General features: G+C 38.6%; 1 protein-coding gene and 1 long non-coding RNA gene across 2 annotated transcripts in view; one reads left to right on the forward strand and one right to left on the reverse strand.

The window, feature by feature from the left end:
- LOC126236846 (uncharacterized) overlaps positions 1–14,781 on the forward strand; it is a 117,868-nt gene extending 103,087 nt beyond the window's left edge. Inside the window, exon 4 of the long non-coding RNA XR_007544994.1 lies at positions 14,650–14,781. This is a non-coding gene — a long non-coding RNA (uncharacterized LOC126236846). The remainder of the gene's footprint in view (positions 1–14,649) is intronic.
- Positions 1–23,402, reverse strand: part of LOC126236845 (nipped-B protein-like) — a 101,144-nt gene that overhangs the window by 15,515 nt on the left and 62,227 nt on the right. Inside the window, exons 2-4 of the mRNA XM_049946450.1 lie at positions 14,654–14,820; positions 14,300–14,471; positions 7,163–7,273 (exon numbers count right to left, since the gene is read on the reverse strand). Coding sequence (XP_049802407.1) covers positions 7,163–7,273; positions 14,300–14,471; positions 14,654–14,820 — 450 coding nt within the window. The remainder of the gene's footprint in view (positions 1–7,162; positions 7,274–14,299; positions 14,472–14,653; positions 14,821–23,402) is intronic.

The raw sequence follows: 23,402 nt of genomic DNA on the forward strand, positions 1-23,402 counted from the left end.
AAGGAACCATCCCGGCATTTGCCTGAAACGATTTAGGGAAATCACGGAAAACCTAAATCAGGATGGCCGGAGACGGGATTGAACCGTCGTCCTCCCGAATGCGAGTCCAGTGTGCTAACCACTGCGCCACCTCGCTCGGTGCCTAACAAACACATGCAGCACAAGATTTCTACAGAAACTAAGGCATCATAGAAAAGTGGAAATATATTCCCTGCCAGCACCACTATTGAATTGGTGGCGGCAGGAGAAAAAGTCCGACCTAGGTGGTTGCATTAAGGATTGATCATCCTGTATGTCCCAAGGCAAATGGTGCTGTCATGTCCATTAGAAGGACCTGTGGTAAAAACTGAGGTCGAAGCCGCTGGAGCATACACTGTATATACACCTCTGTAATAACACCTAAGCTAATTTAGGGGGATAGAGTATGGTGGAATAAAGCAGACCAAAAGTAGCTTCTAAGCAGCTAGGGAAGATGCAAAAATTGGCATCCCTAGGCATAACAGATAGAATTAGTAGCACACCCGCTGCTCGGATGGATACCATGCTGGACGTGCCTTTGGGTTAAGAAGGATACAGTGGCAGTGGCATACTGGAAACTTTTACAATACCCAAAACAGCACACCAGTTTAATGAATGTAGTAAATATCAGAATGGTTGGGAAAATGTCAGCGACTACACAATAACTTACAACTGCTTCAACAAACCCTTCAAGGTAACAATTGGAAATAGGTAGCAGTGGAAAAATGAAGCACAATGCAGTTCAGGAAACATAGTCTGATTGCTCAAAAATAGCGGAAGATGCTGAGCCTACAGCTGGGGTACAGCCTACACCAGACAGCACAATCTTTCTAGGGAAACTGGCCACTGCATTTCAGGTGGAATTATTTGCTATAAGAGTTTGTGCAGAGGAGAATCTTTATAGGTGCTACAAGGATCATAGCAGCTACATTCATCCAGACCGATAAGCGGCTCTAAATCTCTAGTAGCACGAGCAATGACTTCAAAGATCAATGCAGGCTGCCATGAAGCCCTTGTGAAACTAGGGGAAAGCAACAGGTTACATTTGCTGTGGGTCCCTGGTCACTCAAGAGTTAATGGCAATGAACAACGTGATAGTCTGGTCAGGACAGCCTTTGTTGGCTTGGAAACTGTTCTACCCATAAAAAAGGTTATGGTAAGATCAAAACTGCATAGATGGGTCAGTCGGCAGCATGTAGAATATTGGACTAATATCTTCTTTTTTTTAAAAAAAAAAAATAAATAAATAAAAAAAAATTTTGCCGAAATCACATTTTAAGAGACACAGGCCAAAAGACACTGAATATTTGGGTCATTAATTCCTGAAGAAATGTTGTCCAGTAAGGAACTAGTAAAGGGTCTCCTACAACTCTTTAAGAGTACTGGCTGGCTCTACTAAAATGACAGGGAGAGAAACCACACAATAAACTCAGTTTGAGTGTGGGCACTAGTGTGTTAAGACTAGTGCTGTTTTGTCTCCCTGTGCAACTCGAATAAAATATTGACAAATGTTGCTGAAGGACCAGAACGAACAAGTTGCTGACTGATCATATCCTGTACAAGTTTGATGACCAATATGACAGACAAATGTGCAAGTCAGCAGAGCTGTTGTTCGAAAAACGCTTGCACATTCCTTTCCATATGTGGCTGGGGATTGCCCTGAAATGTGGCTTGTGGAGCTACCTGCAGGAGGGGTAGTGTCTCTGATGTAGTGGTCGCTGTTCAGATTGCCCTCAATATGCAGAAGAAGAAATCACATATTATAGCCAAAGGTGCCCCAAACCATCATTTGTCGGCCATGCTAATCAACAATGCACTCTGCCTTATTACGTTTCAGTAAGTACATGACCATCACTCTAGTACAACTAGAAGCACAACTAATCTGGAAACATTACAGGTTACCACACAGCACACCAGTGATAGCGTTCACTTACTCACTACAGTCTGTGATGTTGGTGGTTTCTGGTTAATGGAAGGTGAGACAATAGCATGTACACTACCAGTTCAGCCCTCAGTAAAGGTGAACTGTCAGCGCAAACATGTCCAAACTCGTTGCAATGCTCCATTGTCAAGCAAACACTGCAAACTACACTGTTCTGCAGGGTACTGCCATGTAGACAAGGTGGTGGTCATCCCATGCTGTGTTCACATTGTGTGATTCAGTGCTTGTTCACCGCTGTGTATGACCCTCTTCTATATACTGGTTCCACACACACACTGACCTGTCCATTTAAGAAAAAGAGGGTGCTATTGAAACTACATGCATGTTATCTCTCTGCAGAATGATTTTCGGTAGCCACAGAAATGAAAGTCTCTTCAGTAACCATGGCTTCATCGTTGTTTTGGTTTCCTCCATTATGGATTGCATTCTCACCTATGTCTTCTGCAGCGAGCTGCGCCTCTTGCATCGATTCATTTCATCTTTCTTTCTGGTGTCGTGTTGTTTGTACACTCTTTATTATTTTTTCCAGCTCTTCCTCAGTCTCTATGTCTTGTAAAACGTCATCAGGCAGGGATACTGTTGAGATACCTACTCTAGCTTTGCAGCCCAACAAAGCTTTGTATGGTAAACTGTTAATTCCAGAAAGAAAAGCTCTGTTTTTCATAAGTTGGATGAACTGCAGTCTGTCACTCCAGCAACTAGGTTTTGCATCTTGCATTCGAGCACACACTATATTTTCAGTTTCCTAATTTGCTCTTTTGATGATCCACTGGTTTTGTGAGTGTTGTTGCTTGGATGATCTTCACAGTGGGCCAATACCCCTTTCTGCTTACCACACTGTTTGCAAATTTCCTGTTGTTATCGGACTGTAGAATCATTTGAACACCAAGCAAAGTAAATTTGTGAATGAGGTTGTAGGTTCATCTTCTGCTCCCTCTGATTTCAGAGTCATGAGAACTGTGAGATTATCTTAGTAGACCATTATAAACTTGTACTCCCTATCAGGATGGGGCTGAAAACTGATAAGATCAACCTGACAACGGGAACTGAATTATGGAAAAAAACCATTGGCTTGACCACATTACCTTCTTGCTTCTTCTGGCAAGGCTCACAAAGGTGAATGTACAGCTCTTTAATATCATGAAGGGTAATGTTCTTATACTTGGGTGAAAATTGTTTCAACATCCTGTCCTGCCCTCAATGACCAATAGCCTAATGAGCCTTATGGAGTATGTCGGAGTTTGTGGTGTAAAACTGAATAGCACTTGTAACTTCTTTAACAGGATAAATCAACTTGGTCTTATTCTTGATGATCATCACTTCATAGTGTTTCAGCAGCCAATAGCCCAGCGATTCCTTCTTCATGGTCATCTTAGTCTTTTTCACATTGTTGACTAACTTTTGATAACTGGTTTTAGTCACACAATTTTTAGTGGCACTGGCTCTCACTTGAGGTAATTCATCACAGAACCATCATTGCATGTTAGCATGGTGTGATTCCTGCCTTGGCACTACACTCCCTTCCAACATCATGACACAAGAACAATGGGAAAGGATGGCAGAAGAGCATCTGTGGAACTTTAGCTGGATGCTATACACTGGAGAACTATTATGGTGATATTTGTAGTGTGATACTTAAACATTATGGAATACTATGCTGTCTTCGCAACCATTAAACAAAGATTCAAACATTGAAACACTGGCACAAACAGTGGTGGTGCGAAAATAATGGTGGGATTAGGTGTATTATATACGGGGTATTTCGGAAAGTAAAGATACACCGTACGCCAGAGGAACAGAAGAGTTTTGGTAAGCAAGTTGGCAACACTGGTGTTAACCTTGAACCGTTAGCTTTCTCCTCGCGGTCGTTCGGCAGTTGAATGTTGTTTCTGGTTGGAGCAGGTCATGTTTAAAATGGCTGCGCCGATTCAGAATCCTGCCAAATGCAAAGTGCGCTCCGTCATACGTTTTCTTCATGCAATAGGTCAGCGACCAGCGGATATTCACAAAGAAATTGTTTCTGTTTATGGGAACAATATGAATCGACAAAATGTAATGAAATGGTGTCATCATTTCTCTGAAGGTAGGACCGATGTTCATGACGAACAAAGAACAGGTCGGCCATCTGTGATCTCTGATGCCCTTCTTCGGAGAACGGAGGAAGCAATTCGTGTGAATAGACGTCTCACATTGAAAGAATTGCTTCAGATCATACTGGACGTGTCAATGACAACTCTTTATGACGTTGGGACTGTCAAGTTGGGGTACAGGAAATTGGGTGCACGCTGGGCTCCAAAACTGTTAACGGAAGAACACAAAAAGAAAGGGATGGGCTTTGCACTCGACTTCCTCACACGCTATGCTGAAGTAGGTGATGAGTTCCTTGATCATATTGTGACAGGTGACGAGACGTGGGTTTATCACAATATACCTGAATCCAAGCAACAATCAATGCAATGGCGCCATTCGAGTTCACTGAAAGACAACAAATGCAAAATGTCGATTTCAGCGAAGAAAATCATGACTTCTGTTTTTTAGGACAGACAAGGCATTCTTCTGTTGGAATTTATGCCTCCTGGAATGACAATTAATGCTGCTGCATATTGACAGACTTTGAAACGTCTTTGAAGGGCAACTGAAAACAAACGCAGGGGAATACTGACAAGTGGAGTCCGCTTGCTTCATGACAACGCTCGGCCTCACACAGAACTTGTAACCAAAGCACTACTCAAACAATTCAAATGGGACGTATTGGACCATCTGCACATACAGCCCGGACCTTGTGCCCACCGACTTCCATGTCTTCCGTTACTTGAAGTCACATCTTGGTGGAAAATCATTCCAAGACGATGAAGAGATCAAAGATGAAGTTGAGATGTGGTTCCGACAACAGGCGGCAACCTTCTATGGCTGTGGGATACAAAAGCTTGTGCACCGACTTAACAAATGTTTGGATAACGGGGGTGATTATGTCAAAAAATAACAAATAGTCAAGTTAATAAGATGTAACTGACGTTTTCTAAATAAATGTTCTATTTATGGACTGCGAGCCATTGTATCTTTACTTTTCAAAATACCCTCGTACTTTGCCAGCAGACAATTTGGCAAAGAATATAATGCCCAGGCAATGTATAAAATCTCAGTCTTTCCATATTTTGTCATTCAATTTTAAGCATTCTATACATTACCTAGGAACTCTACACAATGCCGAATTTTACACAACTTCGGTAACATATACACCAATTGTAACAAAAAGTGTAATATAACTGTGCTCAGAAGAAGTGCTTTCTAATATTTAGTAGTTGAAAATTTATCAAAGCGTCCAGATTCCAGCACACAACTGCAACAGAGAAAAGTCCACATTACAGTGGTGTAATCAGTTTATCTGCATATTTATTCAAGAAGTAGCATTTCAGAATTTAAGGATAACAATGTTTGCAATCTGAATATACAAGATTCACAAACTGTGTAAACAGAATTTTAAGGGAGTGTAACTTATTTCAATTGAAATAAGTTATAATATTATAAAAAATGCTGTTTTTCCTGGAATAATGTTCCACAACATTTTAAGGAAGTGTTTATGACCACAGTCTTTGCGATTACCTTTTTGTTGTGGTAATTTTTTATCTTGAGATTAAACTCATGTCAAGGGGTTATTATCTAATGATCTTTAAACCTCAATTTCTTGTTTTAGAAATCCATTCCATTTTTGACATTCACCTTTCTTTTGTCATAGGTAACTGGTGAATCACCCTTAGATGCTACATCCTTTGCCATCTAACTGGTGTCAGACCAACAACATTTAGTCAGTTGTGATTAGCATAAGTTTTAAATTACACCTTTTTCACTGTTCTGCTTCTGTATGTATATTCTCTTAGCTGCATCAAGCTGGAGTGTCCTATCGGCCAGACATGGTAGTTGTGTTTAACAACACGAACTTCTGCGTAAGACATAAATGACTGCCATCTTCACAGCAGATAAAACCTAAGTTCTAAATAATGTAATTACTCTGAAACTAGAATTCTGATTTTGATGAATGAAATGCCATTGAATTCATCTCTTTTAAGACTATGATACTAGTGGAAGCAATTATTATAGCTTCTTTTGAAAAAGCGGAATGTTACCAATATCTCCATAAACAATGTAGCTATTAGAAGAAAACTATATGTCTTTTAGCGAGGACCTTCTCAAAAATTCAGTTGGCTAGTTGCAACAGGCCTGGGACCTGATCCTAGTGGTTTTTACATTTATGATATCTTAAAACAGTCCCAGAAAAATATTTTTGGTGTACAGTTTAGCTACTTTACCCTGTACACAGTGAAGACTTACATAATAATACAGAATAGAATTGGATAAAAAAGTTTAACTCAAGTAAATAATGATACACTATTTCTGTCATTTCAGATAACGTCCACTCTATAATTTTATCTTTTTTCCTTTGTTTCCTGCAATGTATAATACTAACATTTTATTCTCTTTTTGAGTTCAACATCTCACAATTATAGAGGGATGCTGACTCAATTTTTCACACAAGCAAATGGGAAGTTAGAGTACACAAAATAGGGAACAAACACCACTGCTGTGGTCTTCATTTCAGCTGATAGTTTATAGTATTACATTATGAAATGTGTGTGTACAGTATATGTATTATAGTGAGAAATGAATGAAGAGTGTAGTGTTTTACATTGCTAACAAATTATTTGGAAAATATTACTGTACACAAGGGATAAACTAAATAAGGCCGCACTGTTTAAAGTAGAGTGGCAATGTATTTGGGATGATGAAGGTCCATCTTGATTTAGATTTCCTGTGGTTTCTGTAAATTACTTCGGGCAAATGTCAGGATGGTACCTACTATAAGCCCACAGACAACTACTTGTCCTATCCATGTCAAACTAGACCCGTAAGCACGTAAATGGCTCTATATATGATTTTTTGTTAGTTCCTAAATTGAAATGCTGTGACATATCCAACATCCTTATAAAAATGATCATGGATGAATTACAAAACAACACCAACCACTACTACTACTACTACTACTACTACTGTAATAATAGTAGTAGTAGTAGTAGTAGTAGTAGTAGTAGTAGTGTAAGTAGTACTGCTATTACTACTAATTAAAAAAAGAAAGAAGAAATACAGCAAGTTACATGACAAGCTAATATTGTAATTTTCATTTACTCTGAAAATGGACATACTAACCTTGTTTACATTCATTTTATTTTTCAGTAATGCAATGTATTCTTCATTTCCATGTTCTCTGCCAATAGAGATATCAGGATCTTCAAGGTCAGTTTCAAGGAGTTGTTTGAACTGTACAAGAAAATGGAAATGGCAACTAGCCTAATTATTATTATTATTATTATTATTATTATTATATCACCATCATCATCATTATTGGATGAGCACTTGGTCTGCTTAAGGGTATTTCCAGACTAAAACAATGGAGAAACCCTCCAAAAATAGTAAACTTGTGGTTTTGAGAACCTTTTGACATATTAGAAGTGCTCTTCAATGAGCTAATTACAAATCTTAGATAATCAACTTTTCTGTTAATGTAGCATTTCACGCCACAGTGCTTGCCAGTAAAAGATGCAGACTATACTTTTAGCTGTAATATAAAGCTGAAATAATATATTATGAAAGGAATCATAAAAGGTTATTAGAAGGAAAAAATGTACAATGTAAGTGTTTTCGGAAATTAAGGTTTCATGTTTGTGCATTTATAGGAATGGCGATAATATCATCTTGATAATATGTAAAAACACTTGTTTGAAGCTGTAAAAACAAAGGGAATGTATATATTATTCCAGAATAACTACACCATGAGACGATTGTAGGATTGTTCTACTGGCTCTGCTGAACAGACAGATAACAGTTGAAATCAGGGCAGGAGTAACAGGCAATCACCAACAAATATCAGGAACAGACTACTGGAATATGGGATGAGATCACAATTTTTGAAGTGTTGTTTACCACTCACACCATATAACAGACAACAGAGACTTGCAGTATTTTAATTTCCTCTGTGCTCTTTAGTTCAAAACTTTTAAAGTTTGTGCATGTCTGTGTATTTATCAAGACAGTTCTGCATTTTAATAACTTTCTAAAGTACATTTCCACTGCCTTTAGAATGGGTAAGAACTGAGATTGTTGTGTTCAGATGCAAGCCAAGTTGGTGACCCTTCACTCACAGCTCCAGGCGGTGCTATCTTCGGTCATACAGTTTGAGGCTGTCACCAATGGGCATCACTGTGGAGGGCTGGACGTGGGGATCCTAGGGACATCCAGCATGACCCATGTGGCTCCTGATCGGCCCACTACTATGGCTGGTCTGCGTAATGCTTGCACAGAGGTTGACCCTTCACAAATGGTTGAGTGTGGCAAGCAGTGAAAGATGTTCTGGGGGTCCATCGGTGGGCCTCCTCAGTTTGTCTGGCAAGCAGGTTTCAGGCACTGTCTGTATCTGATAAACATTCTGACCCAGATGCAGTCGCTTGCCCTGTTTCAGGGGAAGGCTATCGGCTAGCATGATCTGGGCTGCAACAGATGGTGAGATTACTGGTAGTTGGGAGCTTCAACGTTAGGCATGTAATGGGGGCCCTTAGGAATATGGCTGCCAAGGATGGGAAGGAATCCAGTGTGCACTTTCTGTGCATACCAAGATGAGTCATTTCAGATGTGCAATGGGTGCTTTCAGATGCCATGAAGGGCATGGTGGGTCATGTCAGTACTAACGATGTCTGTCACTTTGGATTAGAAGAAATTCTCTCTGGTTTTGGACAGCTAGCTGGTAAAGACAGACAGTTTTGCTTATGAGGTGAAAGCAGAGCTCACAATCTGTAGCAGCATCAACAAGGCTGACTGCAGGCATTTGGTACAGAGTCGAATGGAGGGTCTGAATCAGAGGATCCGACGGTTCTGCAACCCTAGGCCACAGATTCCTCGACTTGCGCTATAGGGTGGTATGTTTTTGGGTTCCGCTTAATAGGTCAGGGGTCCACTATACACAGACAGCAGCTACACTGGTATCGGGGGCTATGTGGAGGGGACTGGGCAGTTTTTTAGGTTAGAGGGCCTCAGTCTAAAAGGGTGCAGGGCAAACACAGGACAAGGGGAGACCCAGCAGCAATTGGTACTGTAGCTGTAAAGTGACACAGCACTTAAGTAATGAAGCTTAACCTGTTACACGTATGGAAAGCTGACTTAAGTCCGAGGTAAGTTCAGCCCAAATTTTTACAAAGGACCTAACTGTGTTCAGAAAGGATAGATTAATTACAGTTAGTGGTGGAATGTTTATTGCTGTCAGAAGTAGTTTACCTTGTAGTGAAACTGAAGTAGATGGCTCCTGTGAGTTAGTATGGATGGATGTTATACTTGACAACTCCACAACTCAGATGATACAGTTGCTGAACAGTTCGAAGAAAACTTGAGTCTCATGGCAAACAGATACCCCAATCCTACAACTATAGTTTGTGGTGACTTCAACCTACCCTTGATACATTGGCAAAAATACATGTTTAAAGTCAGTGGCAGGCATAAACATCATCCAAAATTGTACTGAATGCTTTCTGAGAAAATTATTATGAACAATTAGTTCAGAAGCCCACTTAAAGTGAAAATGGTTGCGAAAACATATTCAGCCTCTCAGCAACAAATAATACTAAGAAAATTAAGGAGATCATGGTGGATACACGGATTAGTGCTCACAAGTTTGTTGTAGCAAGACCGAATATGGTAACAATGAAATCCACCAAAAATAAGCAAAAATATATCTAATTAAGAAAGGAAACAAAAACTAGTTTGATGAATTCCTAAACGACAGTCTCCACTCCTTCCTGTCTGAATATATAAGTGTAGACCAGATATGGTTTGAATTCACGGAGATAGCATCAATGGCAATTGAGAACATATACCAAATAAATTAATAAGAGATGGATCCCCTATGGTACACAAAACAGATCAGGAGATAGAATGAAATTTTCACTCTACAGCGGAGTGTACGCTGATATGAAACTTCCTGGCAGATTAAAACTGTGTGCCGGACAGAGACTCGAATTCGGGACCTTTGCCTTTCGCGGGCAAGTGCTCTACCAACTGAGCTACCCAAGCACGACTCATGCCCCGTCCTCACAGGTCTACTTCTGCCAGTACCTCGTCTCCTACCTTCCAAACTTTACAGAAGCTCTCCTGCGAACCTGCAGAACTAGCACTCCTGAAAGAAAGGATATTGCAGAGACATGGCTTAGCCACAGCCTGGGGGATGTTTCTAGAATGAAATTTTCACTCTACAGCGGAGTGTGCGCTGATATGAAACTTCCTGGCAGATTAAAACTGTGCGCTGGACCGAGACTCAAACTCGGGACCTTTGCCTTTCGCGGGCAAGTGCTTACCCGCGAAAGGCAAAGGTCCTGAGTTCGAGTCATGGTCCGGCACACAGTTTTAATCTGCCAGGAAGTTTCAGATCAGGAGATTGTTGCAGAAGCAACAAAAAAGGTGTACCAAATTCAAAGGAAAGCAAAATCTCCAAGATTGGCAAAGTTTAATAGAAGCTCAAAATTTAGAGTGGTCTTCAGTGGGAGATGCTTTTAATAGTTTCCACAGTGAAACTCTCTCTTGAAATCTGGCAGAAAATCCAAAGAGATTCTTGTCCTATGTAAAGTACACTATCACCAAGACCCAATCAACAACTTCACTGTGCAATAGCAATAGAAGTGTTACTGATGGCAGTGCCACTAAGCAGAGTTAATAAACACAGTTTTTTTGAAATTCTTTCACCAAAGAAAATGAAGTAAATATTCCAGAATTCAAATCAGAAACAAGTGGCAATATGATTAACTTAGATGTTGATATCCTCAGTGTAGCAAAGCAGCTTAAGTCACTTAATAAAGGCAAGGCCTCTGGTCTAAATTGTATACCAGTTAGATTCCTTTCAAAGTATGATGACATAATACCTCCATTGTTGGTAACATTTACATCCGCTCATTCGTTGAAAGATTCATACCTAAAGACTGGAAAGCTGCCCAAGTCACACCAATACTCAAGAAAGGAAATAGGAGTAATTCACTGAATTACAGACCCATATCACTGACACTGATTTATGGTAGGATTTTGGAATATATGCTGTGATTTATTGACAAATAGCCAACATGGATACAAAAATTATCGTTTTGTGAAACCAACTAGCTCTTTATTCTCACAATGAAATGAGGGGATGTCAAATTGATTCCACATTTTTAAATTTCCAAAAGGCTTTTGACATTGTTCCTTAAAAGTGACTTCTAACCAAATTGCGTGCCATCAGAGTATCATCTCAGCTGTGTGAGTGGATTCACGATTTCCTGTCATAAAGACCACAGTTTGAAATAACTGACAAAAACTTATCTAGTAAAACAAATGTAATATCTGGCGTTCTCCAATGAAGTGTTTTAGGTTCTCAGCTGTACTGGATCTATATAAATGTTTTACAAGGCTGCCTGAGCAGCCCTCTTAGACTGTTTGCAGATTATGCTGTTGATTACAGCAAGTAAGCTCATCAGGCGATTAAAACCAATTGCAAAATAATTTAAGCAAGATATCTATATGGTGAAAAAAGTGGAACTTTATTGTAAATAATGAAAAGCGTGAAGTAATGCACATGAGTACCAAAAGAAATCCACTGAATTTCGGTTACAAATAAATCACAACAATCTATAGGCTGTGAATTCAACTAAATACTTAGGGTTTACAATTATAAATAATTTAATCTATCCAATTATATAATTAAATTGGAACAATGATGTAGATAATTTTGTGGGGAAACTGAACCAAAGACTAGTGCCATAGATATAACAAGCAAGTTGGAATGACAATTATTAAAGCAAAGGCATTTTTCATTGTGGCAGGATCTTCCTCCTCTGAATGTGAAAATATCATGTTTGCACCCGTCTACATAGGGAGAAATGATTATCGCAATAAAATAAGAGAAATCAGAGCTCACACAGAAAGATTTATGTGTTTGTTTTTCCTGAGTGCTGTTCAAGAGTGGAACAGCAGAGAAATATCTTCAAGGTGCTTCAATGAACCTGCTGCAAGGCACTTATGAATAGCAGAATAATCATGTAGACATAGATGTAGAAACAGAGTTAACTAGACACTGTGATAGTCTGTGGTGTTCAGCATTCAGTATCATTTCTGTTTGTGGCAGTCAGATTGATGTCAATGTGTCTCTGAATGACTTGGTGAAAGTGCGCAAGGTGCAGTGATTCTCAAGACCCATACCTCTCCAGCTCCTGGAATAATGGTCATGTGGATATCGCACCATGACTGATTTGGTAACTGTTGAGGGGAGACTGAATGCTTGTCAATATATGATAAGAAGGGTAATCCCTGTTGTCATGCTCTTCGTGACAGGGTACCAAATTTCATATTCCAGCAAGACAGTGCAAAACCGCACACTGCAATTCACACCACAAATTCTTTGAGGAATGTAAAGTCTTTGACTAGGCTGCTTGGTCTCATATATTGTCACCCACAGAATATGTTGGGATGTGATGATAAGATGTGTACTTACTTTCTTATCACTTACTTTCTTATCAACCTCCAGTCATCAATCTTCATGAATTAAAATAACATGTTTTTCAAGTATGGTAAGAAATTTCTGAAGACAACATTTGGGGACTGCCTGCTTCCACGTGACAATGAATAAAAGAGTGTATTTCTGCCCACAGGATCACACTTCATACTGATGTTGTTGTTGTTGTTGTTGTTGTTGTTGTTGATGATGATGATGATGATGATGGACATCAGTTTCAAGTTCAATCATTCAATACCTATTACGCAATTTCCATCTACACCAAGTTGAAAAATATCAGAATAGTATTAAATGGTGTAACATTTTCCATTCCTACGGTGTATATGTTCATTTTCTTATAACACAATTCACCTGTACATTTACATGCTGAACTGATCTAAGGGACATATAGAAAATCAATTACATGATCAGTCTCATATTTTCTGTAATGAAATATCTTATTTTACAATATTTAACAGAAGTTTTTAAAAATATAATTTATTGGCAATGTAAATTCATCTGTATGTATGAAAGTACTGCAGCAAACATAAATAAATAAAAACAAGGGACTTGCCCTCCCATTGATTTGGTTACCAAATTACTTTACTATTAATAGTCCCAATGTCTTGATTGTTTCATGCAATCTCATTGAAGAAAATGCATTCATATAAGAGATGGAGATTAAGCAATGGCTTTGCATAGCCCACCTGTTTCTTTGGGCTCGAGTAAATTGTCTAATAGTTCTTGTCCGAAGCTTAGAGTACAGCCTGAGTGTGCTCTGATGAAGAAAATAAATTAAATAGTTAAGCTACAGTAATTATTATTTTCGAACTCCCAGTATGCTGGAATGATTGTGGGTCAGCAATGTCTGTTACTCAGCACAACGAAAAACCAGCCAAAGTTGCAAAATTCACCTTTTTTAAAAAGTTTATTCACTTGATGACTAGTTTCAGGCAGGGACTCATTTTCAAATCACCATAATAGATAGTCAAAACGGTATTTTCAAAAATGCAAAAACCATGTCAAGAATGTGTAAATGAACAGTCACAGTGCATACAGATAACATATGCATTGTAACTGTTCATTTGCATATTTTTGACATGGTTTTTACGTTACAATGATTTGAAAATGGGTCCCAAACCAAAACTAGTCATCGACTGAATAAAAAATAAAAGTGAAATTTGCAACTTTGGCTGGCTTTTCATTATACCAATTATTACTTTGTTCATCTGACTGTTCCATGCTCAACACTTCTTCTACTAGGTAATTGGTTACCTTTCCCCATATAATTGTATTATTGTTGTGTCAGCCTTTTATGAAATGAAATTGATGACAACAAATCAAAACCAAACATTGCAAATTTTAAAGTAAAAACTCAGAACTGGAACTGTTTTGTAGAAATGTATTCAACATCATCCCACAGACCTGAAGTTTGAACACAACTGTAATAATTTGTTGCCAGTACCAATTCAAGACCTATATTTCTACCAGCAGTCCTTAAAACCAGGGCTTGTAAATTTTTGTTTGGCAATATAACAGTAATAAATTATAGCTGGCTGCCTGAGCACACTGAGTCTGAGGTTGTGTGTGTGTGTGTGTGTGTGTATGGCAGGCATCTAAAAATATGAACAAAAATTGCCAAAATAATGAAAATATTTCCATGAAATGAACTCAGTAATAACAGTACTGTAGTTTTCTTGTAACTATTTGTTATATTTTAATTCTAAATTAAACAAGCATAGCTCAAAAATAATGAGCACTTAAAAGTTGTTTCATTTCTGACTCACCTCCAGGTATTTCTGGACAAGCTTCTTTCTTTCAGAAGTTTTTGCCATTTTGTGTCCTTGATTAGTTAAATCATTCAATATCTCACTTGGCTCAAATGATATATTGTGTTGTTGTGGTAGAGATTTTTCATAAAGTTTCAGGTGTTCCTTAGGTGTATACTGTGAAATTTTACTGGAGAAAAGGTACATATTAGCACATATTTTAGTATTAGAAGTACTTACAACAAATTAGAAATTTACATAATTGAATATATAGATTTTCAGACATGCATATGTCATTAAGATTAAAAGAAATATAAATAAGTGGAAAATAATTTTTAATTTAAAATGACTCTCTCTTTTTGTTTTAGTTACCTGTTGCCTATAGAATAAATTTTCTGCAAGTGTTCTCTGATGGACAAGAGGAGCTTCAAACCATGAAATGATGTAACACAAGTTTGTAATGAGTTTATATTTGCTGGGAGTCGGGCCAAAAGTGATTCAGCATTTTCCTCCTCATTTGTTGAATTTGCTAAAAGTCCCTGGACACAAATCAGTTTATTATGAAATTACTAACATATCAGTGAACAACTACAATGGATGTATCTTATGTATGTATATGTATTTTAACAAATTAATTTATTTACTGCAATGAAACACATTATGATAGCCATTTGCAAACTGTGTGCAATAAAATTTTACAAGAAACATTTTATTTTTAATTCACATTGATCTAAATGTATCAAAACACAAACTTCTTTCACATTCATCCATTCACACATCATTTTCTACAAATCCCATCATAAAGGGGAGCCTTAAAGGATATGTAAAAAGTAATATTGTATTTTAATTCCTCTACAGGTTTGTGGCATATGTGACTTTTCAATCACCTATACATCAGCTTACTATCAATGCCACCAGAAACATCCACAATATATCACACTCCATCTCTTTGAAGTTTTACTTGCTATGTCCAGTGAACTTTATAATATTTTTGTGGCAATTTATTTTTGTAAAATTGTTGGATATCCATTATTATCTGCTGCACATGATCCTTGAAGTCAATATGACTATTTGCAGAGACTCCTCAAACCCTGTTTCTCATCCACAGTGTTACCACTACCATTGTACTTGTCACTTCACCTTTTTATCTCTAAACCTATTGTGTCGCCTAACCCTCTACTTCAATACCTCCACTCCTTCAGTAAACATACTCTTGCCACAGCCGAACTATAATCCCACAGTTTTCCTCCAGTCCTGTATAATCGTTGGTACTGCTCCTAAAGGCCTCACCTGAAAATTTCTAGTCTCAGATAACGACACATCTTCGAAATGATACCTACTTATCTTCCAAGCCAATCAGTTCTTAAACTTTACCCATTTCCACCTACAAATTGCCTCTACTAACCAGCATTCCTAGCAGCTCCCATCCACTACCTTTCAGTCCTTGAATGTGTGTGCACACATACAGTGTAACTCCCCTTGAAGACAACAGTAAACTAGAATAAAATGCCTCACTCCACATGAGGACGCAATTCACCATGTTGTACAACATCTCCCTCTTCTCCAATTCTGCTCCGACCCCAGCCAATAAACCCAACTTAGAACCTCTTTTTAGCTTTCCATTCTCAGCAAATCTCCCACCAAAGCCCAATCAAAGTAACAGTCACATTACTAAATGTCATAATCCCAGTAACCATTCCATTCTAACTACTTGTCCAGATCCTTATCTCATCAAGTGACAATAGTTAAATTTAAAGGTCTGACCTGTCTCACTGAAATTCAATCACATTGCCTTAGTTTAACATCTTCCAGCTATCTGTAACCGTAACTGAAATTCTACTTCACCACTCACTCCCCATCCTCAGCTGACAGAATGAGCATTGAGGACTGCAAGAAGCAGTCCAACTCAAATCTCAAAGTAATCCTCGTCCACTCTCTGAAAACCAGATTCTTCCGATCATGGAAACATCTTATCATACTTCAGCTGTGGCTCACACAATCTGTGATCTGAAAGCAGACCCCACTAACTACTGTGACCCTCCCTGTAGACATAGGATTAATTCGAAACAGAAAGTATGTGACAGAAGGGCTCTATCAGTTTTAGACAATAATAAACACAACTATTCCCAATAACCTCATTTCTGTACAGACTGAGCTACAGCAAACCCTAGATGCTACCACCTAAATATACAAATATAACCACTGCAGCCAACCCATTGAAGCAGGTTTCAAAGCTACAACCAAATTCATTTCAACAACTATAGACTGGCTTCTTCATGGGGCACATGGAAGAGGTTTTTTTTTCTCAACTATCAGAAATTGTATTCCCTAGCTTGGTGCAGATTCATTAAGTATATCTTTGTGGTTTGGACTCATGGTGAAGATGATGTGCTCCACCTCTTATAACAGCTTAACTTCTCTTCACAACTTCACTTCCACTGGTTCTCCTCCAAATCTATAGGTCTCTCCTGGAAGTTTAGCTCCATGTCACTGAGGTTCTCATCCAAACCTCTGCCTGTATCAATCAAACTAAGTAACAATATCCCCACTCAGATGACTGCTATCCTAGACATCAGAAGTTCCCTTCCCCACTGACCAAGAGACCATGGTAAACCATATCTGCTCCACCACTAAAACCCTCAACGCATAATCTAGTAACCTCTCACAGACTTTCCTCTTCCACAGCTACCCCATATATCTTGTCCACGAACTTATCTCCCATTCAGTCTCCTCCAAAAATCATAGTTTCTACTTCCAACCAATCACACAGTATCACTCAGGCCTCAATAGATTACTTGGTGAAGGCTATGACTTTCTCCAATCAAGCCTTGAAGTAGCACCATCTCTTCCTGACGTCCTTCTCACACCATATCTTTTCTCTAACTTCTGTTTTTGCTCTTTCCTCCTGTTTCTTAATTGAATTATTCTTTTTTTACTTTTCATTTCTCTTCCTCTTTGACTCAGCCTTCACTTCTGGTAGAACATAAATACTTTTGGAGTAAAGGACACCACTTACTGAAAAAAAGGACACCACTTACTGAATGAATAGGACACCACTTACTGAAAAAAAAGAAGCATTGTGCCATCAACAGGAACACACACAAAAGAAAGAAAACTTGCTGGCTTTCAGATCAAATCCTTTCTCGAACTACACACACACACACACACACACACACACACACTTGTGCCTCTATATAGTGCTAGCAAGTTTGTAGTTCAATATGCAGGTGGACTACAGTGGGATGGAGGTTGTGTTGAGTGGGGTGGGTACTGGAGGACGGATGGGAAGGAGGGTGGAAGGGAGGCATGGAGAAAGGGGGAGAGGGGGGGGGGGGGAGAGAGAGAGAGAGAGAGAGAGAGAGAGAGAGAGAGACGCAGGAGCTGTGAAGAGAGATCAGGGTAGGAAGCTAGCAGAGGACCGTTTTGCTGGCTAGAAATGTGGGTTGGAGGGATGACAGTTGCATGAGCTAGGTATGTGATGCAAGGGTGTTGGACTCGGTGGGGAATGGCACACGATGAAGGTGATGTGGATTGGAAGGAAGGATAACTTCCATCTGTGTAGTTCAGAATAGCTTGTGGTAGAAAGAAGGATCCAAATGGCCCAGGTTGTGAAGCAAACATTGAAATTGAACATGTTATGTTCAGCTGCATATTGTGTCACAAGGTGGTCAAATTTGTCCTTGGCCACAGTTTGATAGTGGCATTCACTCTGGTAGACAGTTGGTGTTGGTTGTCATACCAACATAAGAATCTATGCAGTAGGGTTGGCATATGACACAGTTGCTCTCCTGGTGGGGTAGGATAAGCCTGTGACAGGGACAGGAGTAGAGTAGGAAGCACTGGGTGGGTGGATTGGCCACATATGGCACCTAGATCTTCAAAAATGTTCAAATGTGTGTGAAATCTTATGGGGCTTAACTGCTAAGGTCATCAGTCCCTAAGCTTACACACTACTTAACCTAAATTATCCTAAGGACAAACACACACTCCCATGCCTGAGGGAGGACTCGAACCTCCGCCGGGCAAGCCGCGCAGTCCACGACTGCAGCGCCTTAGACCGCTCGGCTAATCCCGCAAGGCCCTAGGTCTTCTATGTAGCAAGTTATGCGAGTGTGTTTTCTTAATATATTTGTACTCCAGCTTAAGAAAGGCTTTACTCTAAAAGACAGCAAGTTTTTTTTTTTTTTTTGGGTGGGCCTGTTGAAGACTCAGTGCTTCTGCTTATCAGTGACTGGTCCCTGTTACTACTAAAATGTTCTAGGGCAAAGTGCAAGTGTCATGTGCTGCAGTAAGACATCTTTCCAGAGATGGCTAATTTGGGATTTTGTGTGACAAATGGGCAAGCTATGCCCTGAAAACATATTTTACCTGCTATCATGCTTCTGCCATGTTACTCATCCCCAAAAATACAACTACAGCTGTACTCACCATATGTGTACACTGCTAATAACATCTTGGAGCTAAAAAATTGAGATGCCATACACAAACTGTCATGTTGTTAGCACTATGTCTTTATTTCTGACCAAAGTACAATATTTCTGTATTATCCTTAATATGCATCTACTGAGTGGGGAGAAATATCATGTATGCTCACTAGAGTTCTGCTCGAAAGGGTAAGCGAGCACAAAATGCAGACTCGGACAAGCACAGAAGTCACCGTAATGTGATAGACCAGGAAACACTATAGTGAACTGATTGATGTCAAACTGATTCACATCCCAAAGCACAGGTTATACAAATGTTTCATGAATTACTCTTAATATTGTTGTCTTTCATTTGACTAGTATTTGTGTTTTCAACTGTCATTACACTAAAAAAGGCTTACTGTTGGCTATCAGTCATTATTATTTTACATAAAACTATTTTTTTTAATATTCTACGAAACTGGATTAAGATCCGTTACTTTTTATAGCACTACCCAATTGTTTGTTTTGGAAAAAAAAATTGTATAATGTCAGTTACCACGAGGAGAGTCTGTGAACATGATAGCATCAGAAAATTTAATATATTTAAAATAGAAATTAGAATTTTCTAAGTTATTGTTTCAAATAAACATTTCATTACATTTTGTATTAAATATGTGTATGTAGAAATTTAACTCACATAAAACATGTCATTACTTTTTTAAGAACAAAACTTTGCATCTGGTCTCTTACAGATCATGAGAGGGGTGAAAAACTAATTGAGTTCTGCAATAAATAATACCGATTACATCATAGAGAGAAAGAGATTTTGAAATTGGATATCGGATTATACCCAGGAGCAGACACAGTTTCAAATCACAGTTGCTGCCATGTGGAAGACATGGGTTCAATTCCTGGTACTGCCAGCAATTTTTTTCGTAGGGGGAGGACTGGAATGGGGACCACTCAGCCTCATGATACCAACTGAGGAGTTACTTGAATGAGAAGCAGTGGCTCCAAGGTTTGAAAAGCTGACAAGAGCCGAGAGAGCGGAGTGAAGGCCCCACAACCCTCCCTACCATATCCAAATTATATCACTGGCAAAGGATAACACGGCAGTCCTTTACTGTTTTTACAATTTATTTAAGTCAGAATGGCAGAGGTTTGCTATTTTTTACAATTTCCTGAGGGCAGAAAGGCAGAACTTTGCTTTTTCACAATTTGTTTATAATGGAAGGTATGCTGTACGCTGATATTTAAGATACTTGTCTAAAAGAATGAGTGGGTAAAGAAGTACTGAGGAATGCAGAGATGTGTGAGAAATTCTCAGAGGCTATAGATACTGTGATAATGAATACCACAATAGACAGTTCAACTGACAAGGAATGGATATCTCTAAAAAGGGCTATCACTGAAGTTGGAAAATCAAAAAGAGGTACAAGAAAGGTAACTGTGAAGTGGGTAACAGAAAAAATAATTCAGTTGATTTATGAAAGAAGGAAGCACAAAATGATCAGAGAAACTCATGACTGCAAAAATACAAGTCCTTTAGGAATGAAATAAATATGAACTGAAGGAGAGCCAATATGAAAAGGCTGCAGGAAAACTGTGAAGAAATTAAAAAAGAATGGTTATGAGAAGGACTTATTCACCATATAGGAAGGTTGAAACAACCTTTAATGAAATTAAAAGCAGTGACATTAATATTATGAGAGCAAATGGGAATTCCACTTTTATGTGTAGAGGAGGGAGGAGATTGGTGGAAAGAGAAAATAATATTCTTCTGGAGTTTCCAAAATCAAATGAGTGGGGGGGGGGGGGGGGGGGGTAGGAACCAAGTGACTACTGAGTTTGGTCATAACAAAGCAGGTGGATCCTTTCCATCTGTTATGTTTTCTCCCAGCCAAAATTATTATTTTTTGTGAAAATTTTCATTATGATCATTTATATGGAATGCACACACTACATAAAAATCCTGAATATTGACTTATGGCTTAGTACCTGTTACAATCTTTTGGTTATTCAGAACACACAATATTAGTTTATCTAAAAAACCATGCTAATTACCATCACAAGTAATTTCAAATTGCACTGTCATTGCTCATATACAGGGTGGTCCATTGATTGTGACCGGGCCAAATATCTCACGAAATAAGCATCAAATGAAAAAACTACAAAGAACAAAACTTGTCTAGCTTGAAGGGGGAAACCAGATGGCACTATGGTTGGCCTGCTAGATGGAGCTGCCATAGGTCAAACGGATATCAACTGCATTTTTTTAAATATAGGAACCCCTAGTTTTTTATTACATATTCATATAGTACATAAAGAAATATGAATGTTTAAGTTGGACCACTTTTTTTTGCTTTTTGATATATGGCACTGTAATAGCCACAAACATATGGCTCACAATTTTAGACGAACAGATGGTAACAGGTAGGTTCTTTAAATTAAAATACAGAATTTAGGTACATTTGAACATTTTATTTTGGTTGTTCCAATGTGATACATGTACCTTTGTGAACTTATGATTTCTGAGAATGCATGCTGTTACAGCGTGATTACCTGTAAATACCACATTAATTCAATAAATGCCCAAAATGATGTCCATCAACCTCAATGCATTTGGCAATACGTGTAGAGACATTCCTCTCAACAGCGAGTAGTTCGCCTTCCGTAACTTTCACACATGCATTGACAATGCACTGATGCATGTCGTCAGGCGTTGTCGGTGGATCACGGTAGCAAATATCCTTCAACTTTCCCCACATAAAGAAATCCAGGGACGTCAGATCCGGTGAACGTGCGAGTCATGGTATGGTGCTTCGATGACCAATCCACCTGTCATGTAATATGCTATTCAATACTGCTTCAACTGCACATGAGCTATGTGCTGGACATCCATCATGTTGGAAGTACATCACCATTCTGTCATGCAGTGAAACATCTTGTAGTAACATCAGTAGAACATTATGTAGGAAATCAGCATACATTGCACCATTTAGATTGCCATCAATAAAATGGGGGCCAATTATCCTTCCACCCATAATGCTGCACCATACATTAACCCGCCAAGGTCGCTGATGTTCCACTTGTTGCAGCCATTGTGGATTTTCCGTTGCCCAATAGTGCATATTATGCCAGTTTACATTACCGCTGTTGGTGAATGACGCTTCGTCACTAAATAGAACGCGAGCAAAAAATCTGTCATCGTCCCGCAATTTCTCTTGTGCCCAGTGGCAGAACTGTACACGATGTTGACAGTTGTCGCCATGCAATTCCTGGTGCATAGAAATATGGTACGGGTGCAATTGATGTTGATGTAGCATTCTCAACACTGACGTTTTTGAGATTCCCGATTCTCGCGCAATTTGTCTGCTACTGATATGCGGATTAGTTGCGACTGCAGCTAAAACGCCTACTTGGGCATCATCATTTGTTGCAGGTCATGGCTGACGTTTCACATGTTGCTGAACACTTCCTGTTTCCTTAAATAATGTACTATCCGGCGAACGAACCGGACACTTGGATGATATCATCCAGTATTCCAAGCAGCATACATAGCACATGCCCATTGGGCATTTTGACCACAATAGCCATACATCAACACAATATCGACCTTTTCCGCAATTGGTAAATGGTCCATTTTAACACAGGTAATGTATCACAAAGCAAATACCGTCTGCACTGGCGGAATGTTACGTCATACCACGTACTTATACGTTTGTGACTATTACAGCCCCATCTATCACAAAGTGAAAAAAGTTGTCCAACTAAAACATTTATATTTCTTTATGTACTACACAAATATGTAATAAAAAATGGAGGTTCCTATTTTTAAAAAATGCAGTTGATATTCGTTTGACCTATGGTAGCGCCATCTAGTTGGCCAACCATAGTGTCATCTGGTTCCTCCCTTCAGGCTAGACGAGTTTTGTTCTTTGTAGTTTTTTTGTTTGATGCTTATTTCGTGAGATATTTGGCCCAGTGACTATCAATGGACCACCCTGTATAAACATATAGCTGACTGTTACCTTCCTGATAGGGTATATGAAAAAGGCATGTAAACAATTATAGCATTTATACAGCTAATGTCAAACATGTTAGCAACATTTGCACTCATTTAGTTTCACAGAAATTAATTCCTTTAATAAAAAAAGTTGTTATTAAAATAGAATCTCTTATTTAGGCAATCTGGCCAGCATAATCCAATAGAAATTATCTTCGTACATCCATATTTAAATTGGATGATGGTGGGACATCAGCTGGTATATTTTTTCTTTTTGTTGAAAATGAAACTCCTCCAGCTGTATTTAAGATTTCATATTTATTTGGTTACTAGTTTCGACGTTGTGTCAATGTCATCATGAGGTCCTATATAACACACCATACATTACAATGTGAGACATCAGTAGTCTATGTGCTATTGTACAAATTAAATATATTATAGACATATTATATAAAGGATGACTTCATTAAAAGTGGTTACATTTCGTTCATTTTCACTAAGATGCAATTTACCTTGACATTAGCAATTACATGGTATAAACAAGTACAAATGAGGTTATATATATAGACAGTTATTTCCATTACAGATCAATACCAGACACTTGAATAAAGTGCGGGTATATATAAGTCTAAGTGACAAACCGATACTTTCAGAGATAATAATACAGGCATGAAACAGTACTAAAATTGTGTTAGAAGCGAATAATGAT

The sequence above is a fragment of the Schistocerca nitens genome, chromosome 2 (assembly GCF_023898315.1).
Source record: "Schistocerca nitens isolate TAMUIC-IGC-003100 chromosome 2, iqSchNite1.1, whole genome shotgun sequence".
Lineage (NCBI taxonomy): Eukaryota > Metazoa > Arthropoda > Insecta > Orthoptera > Acrididae > Schistocerca > Schistocerca nitens.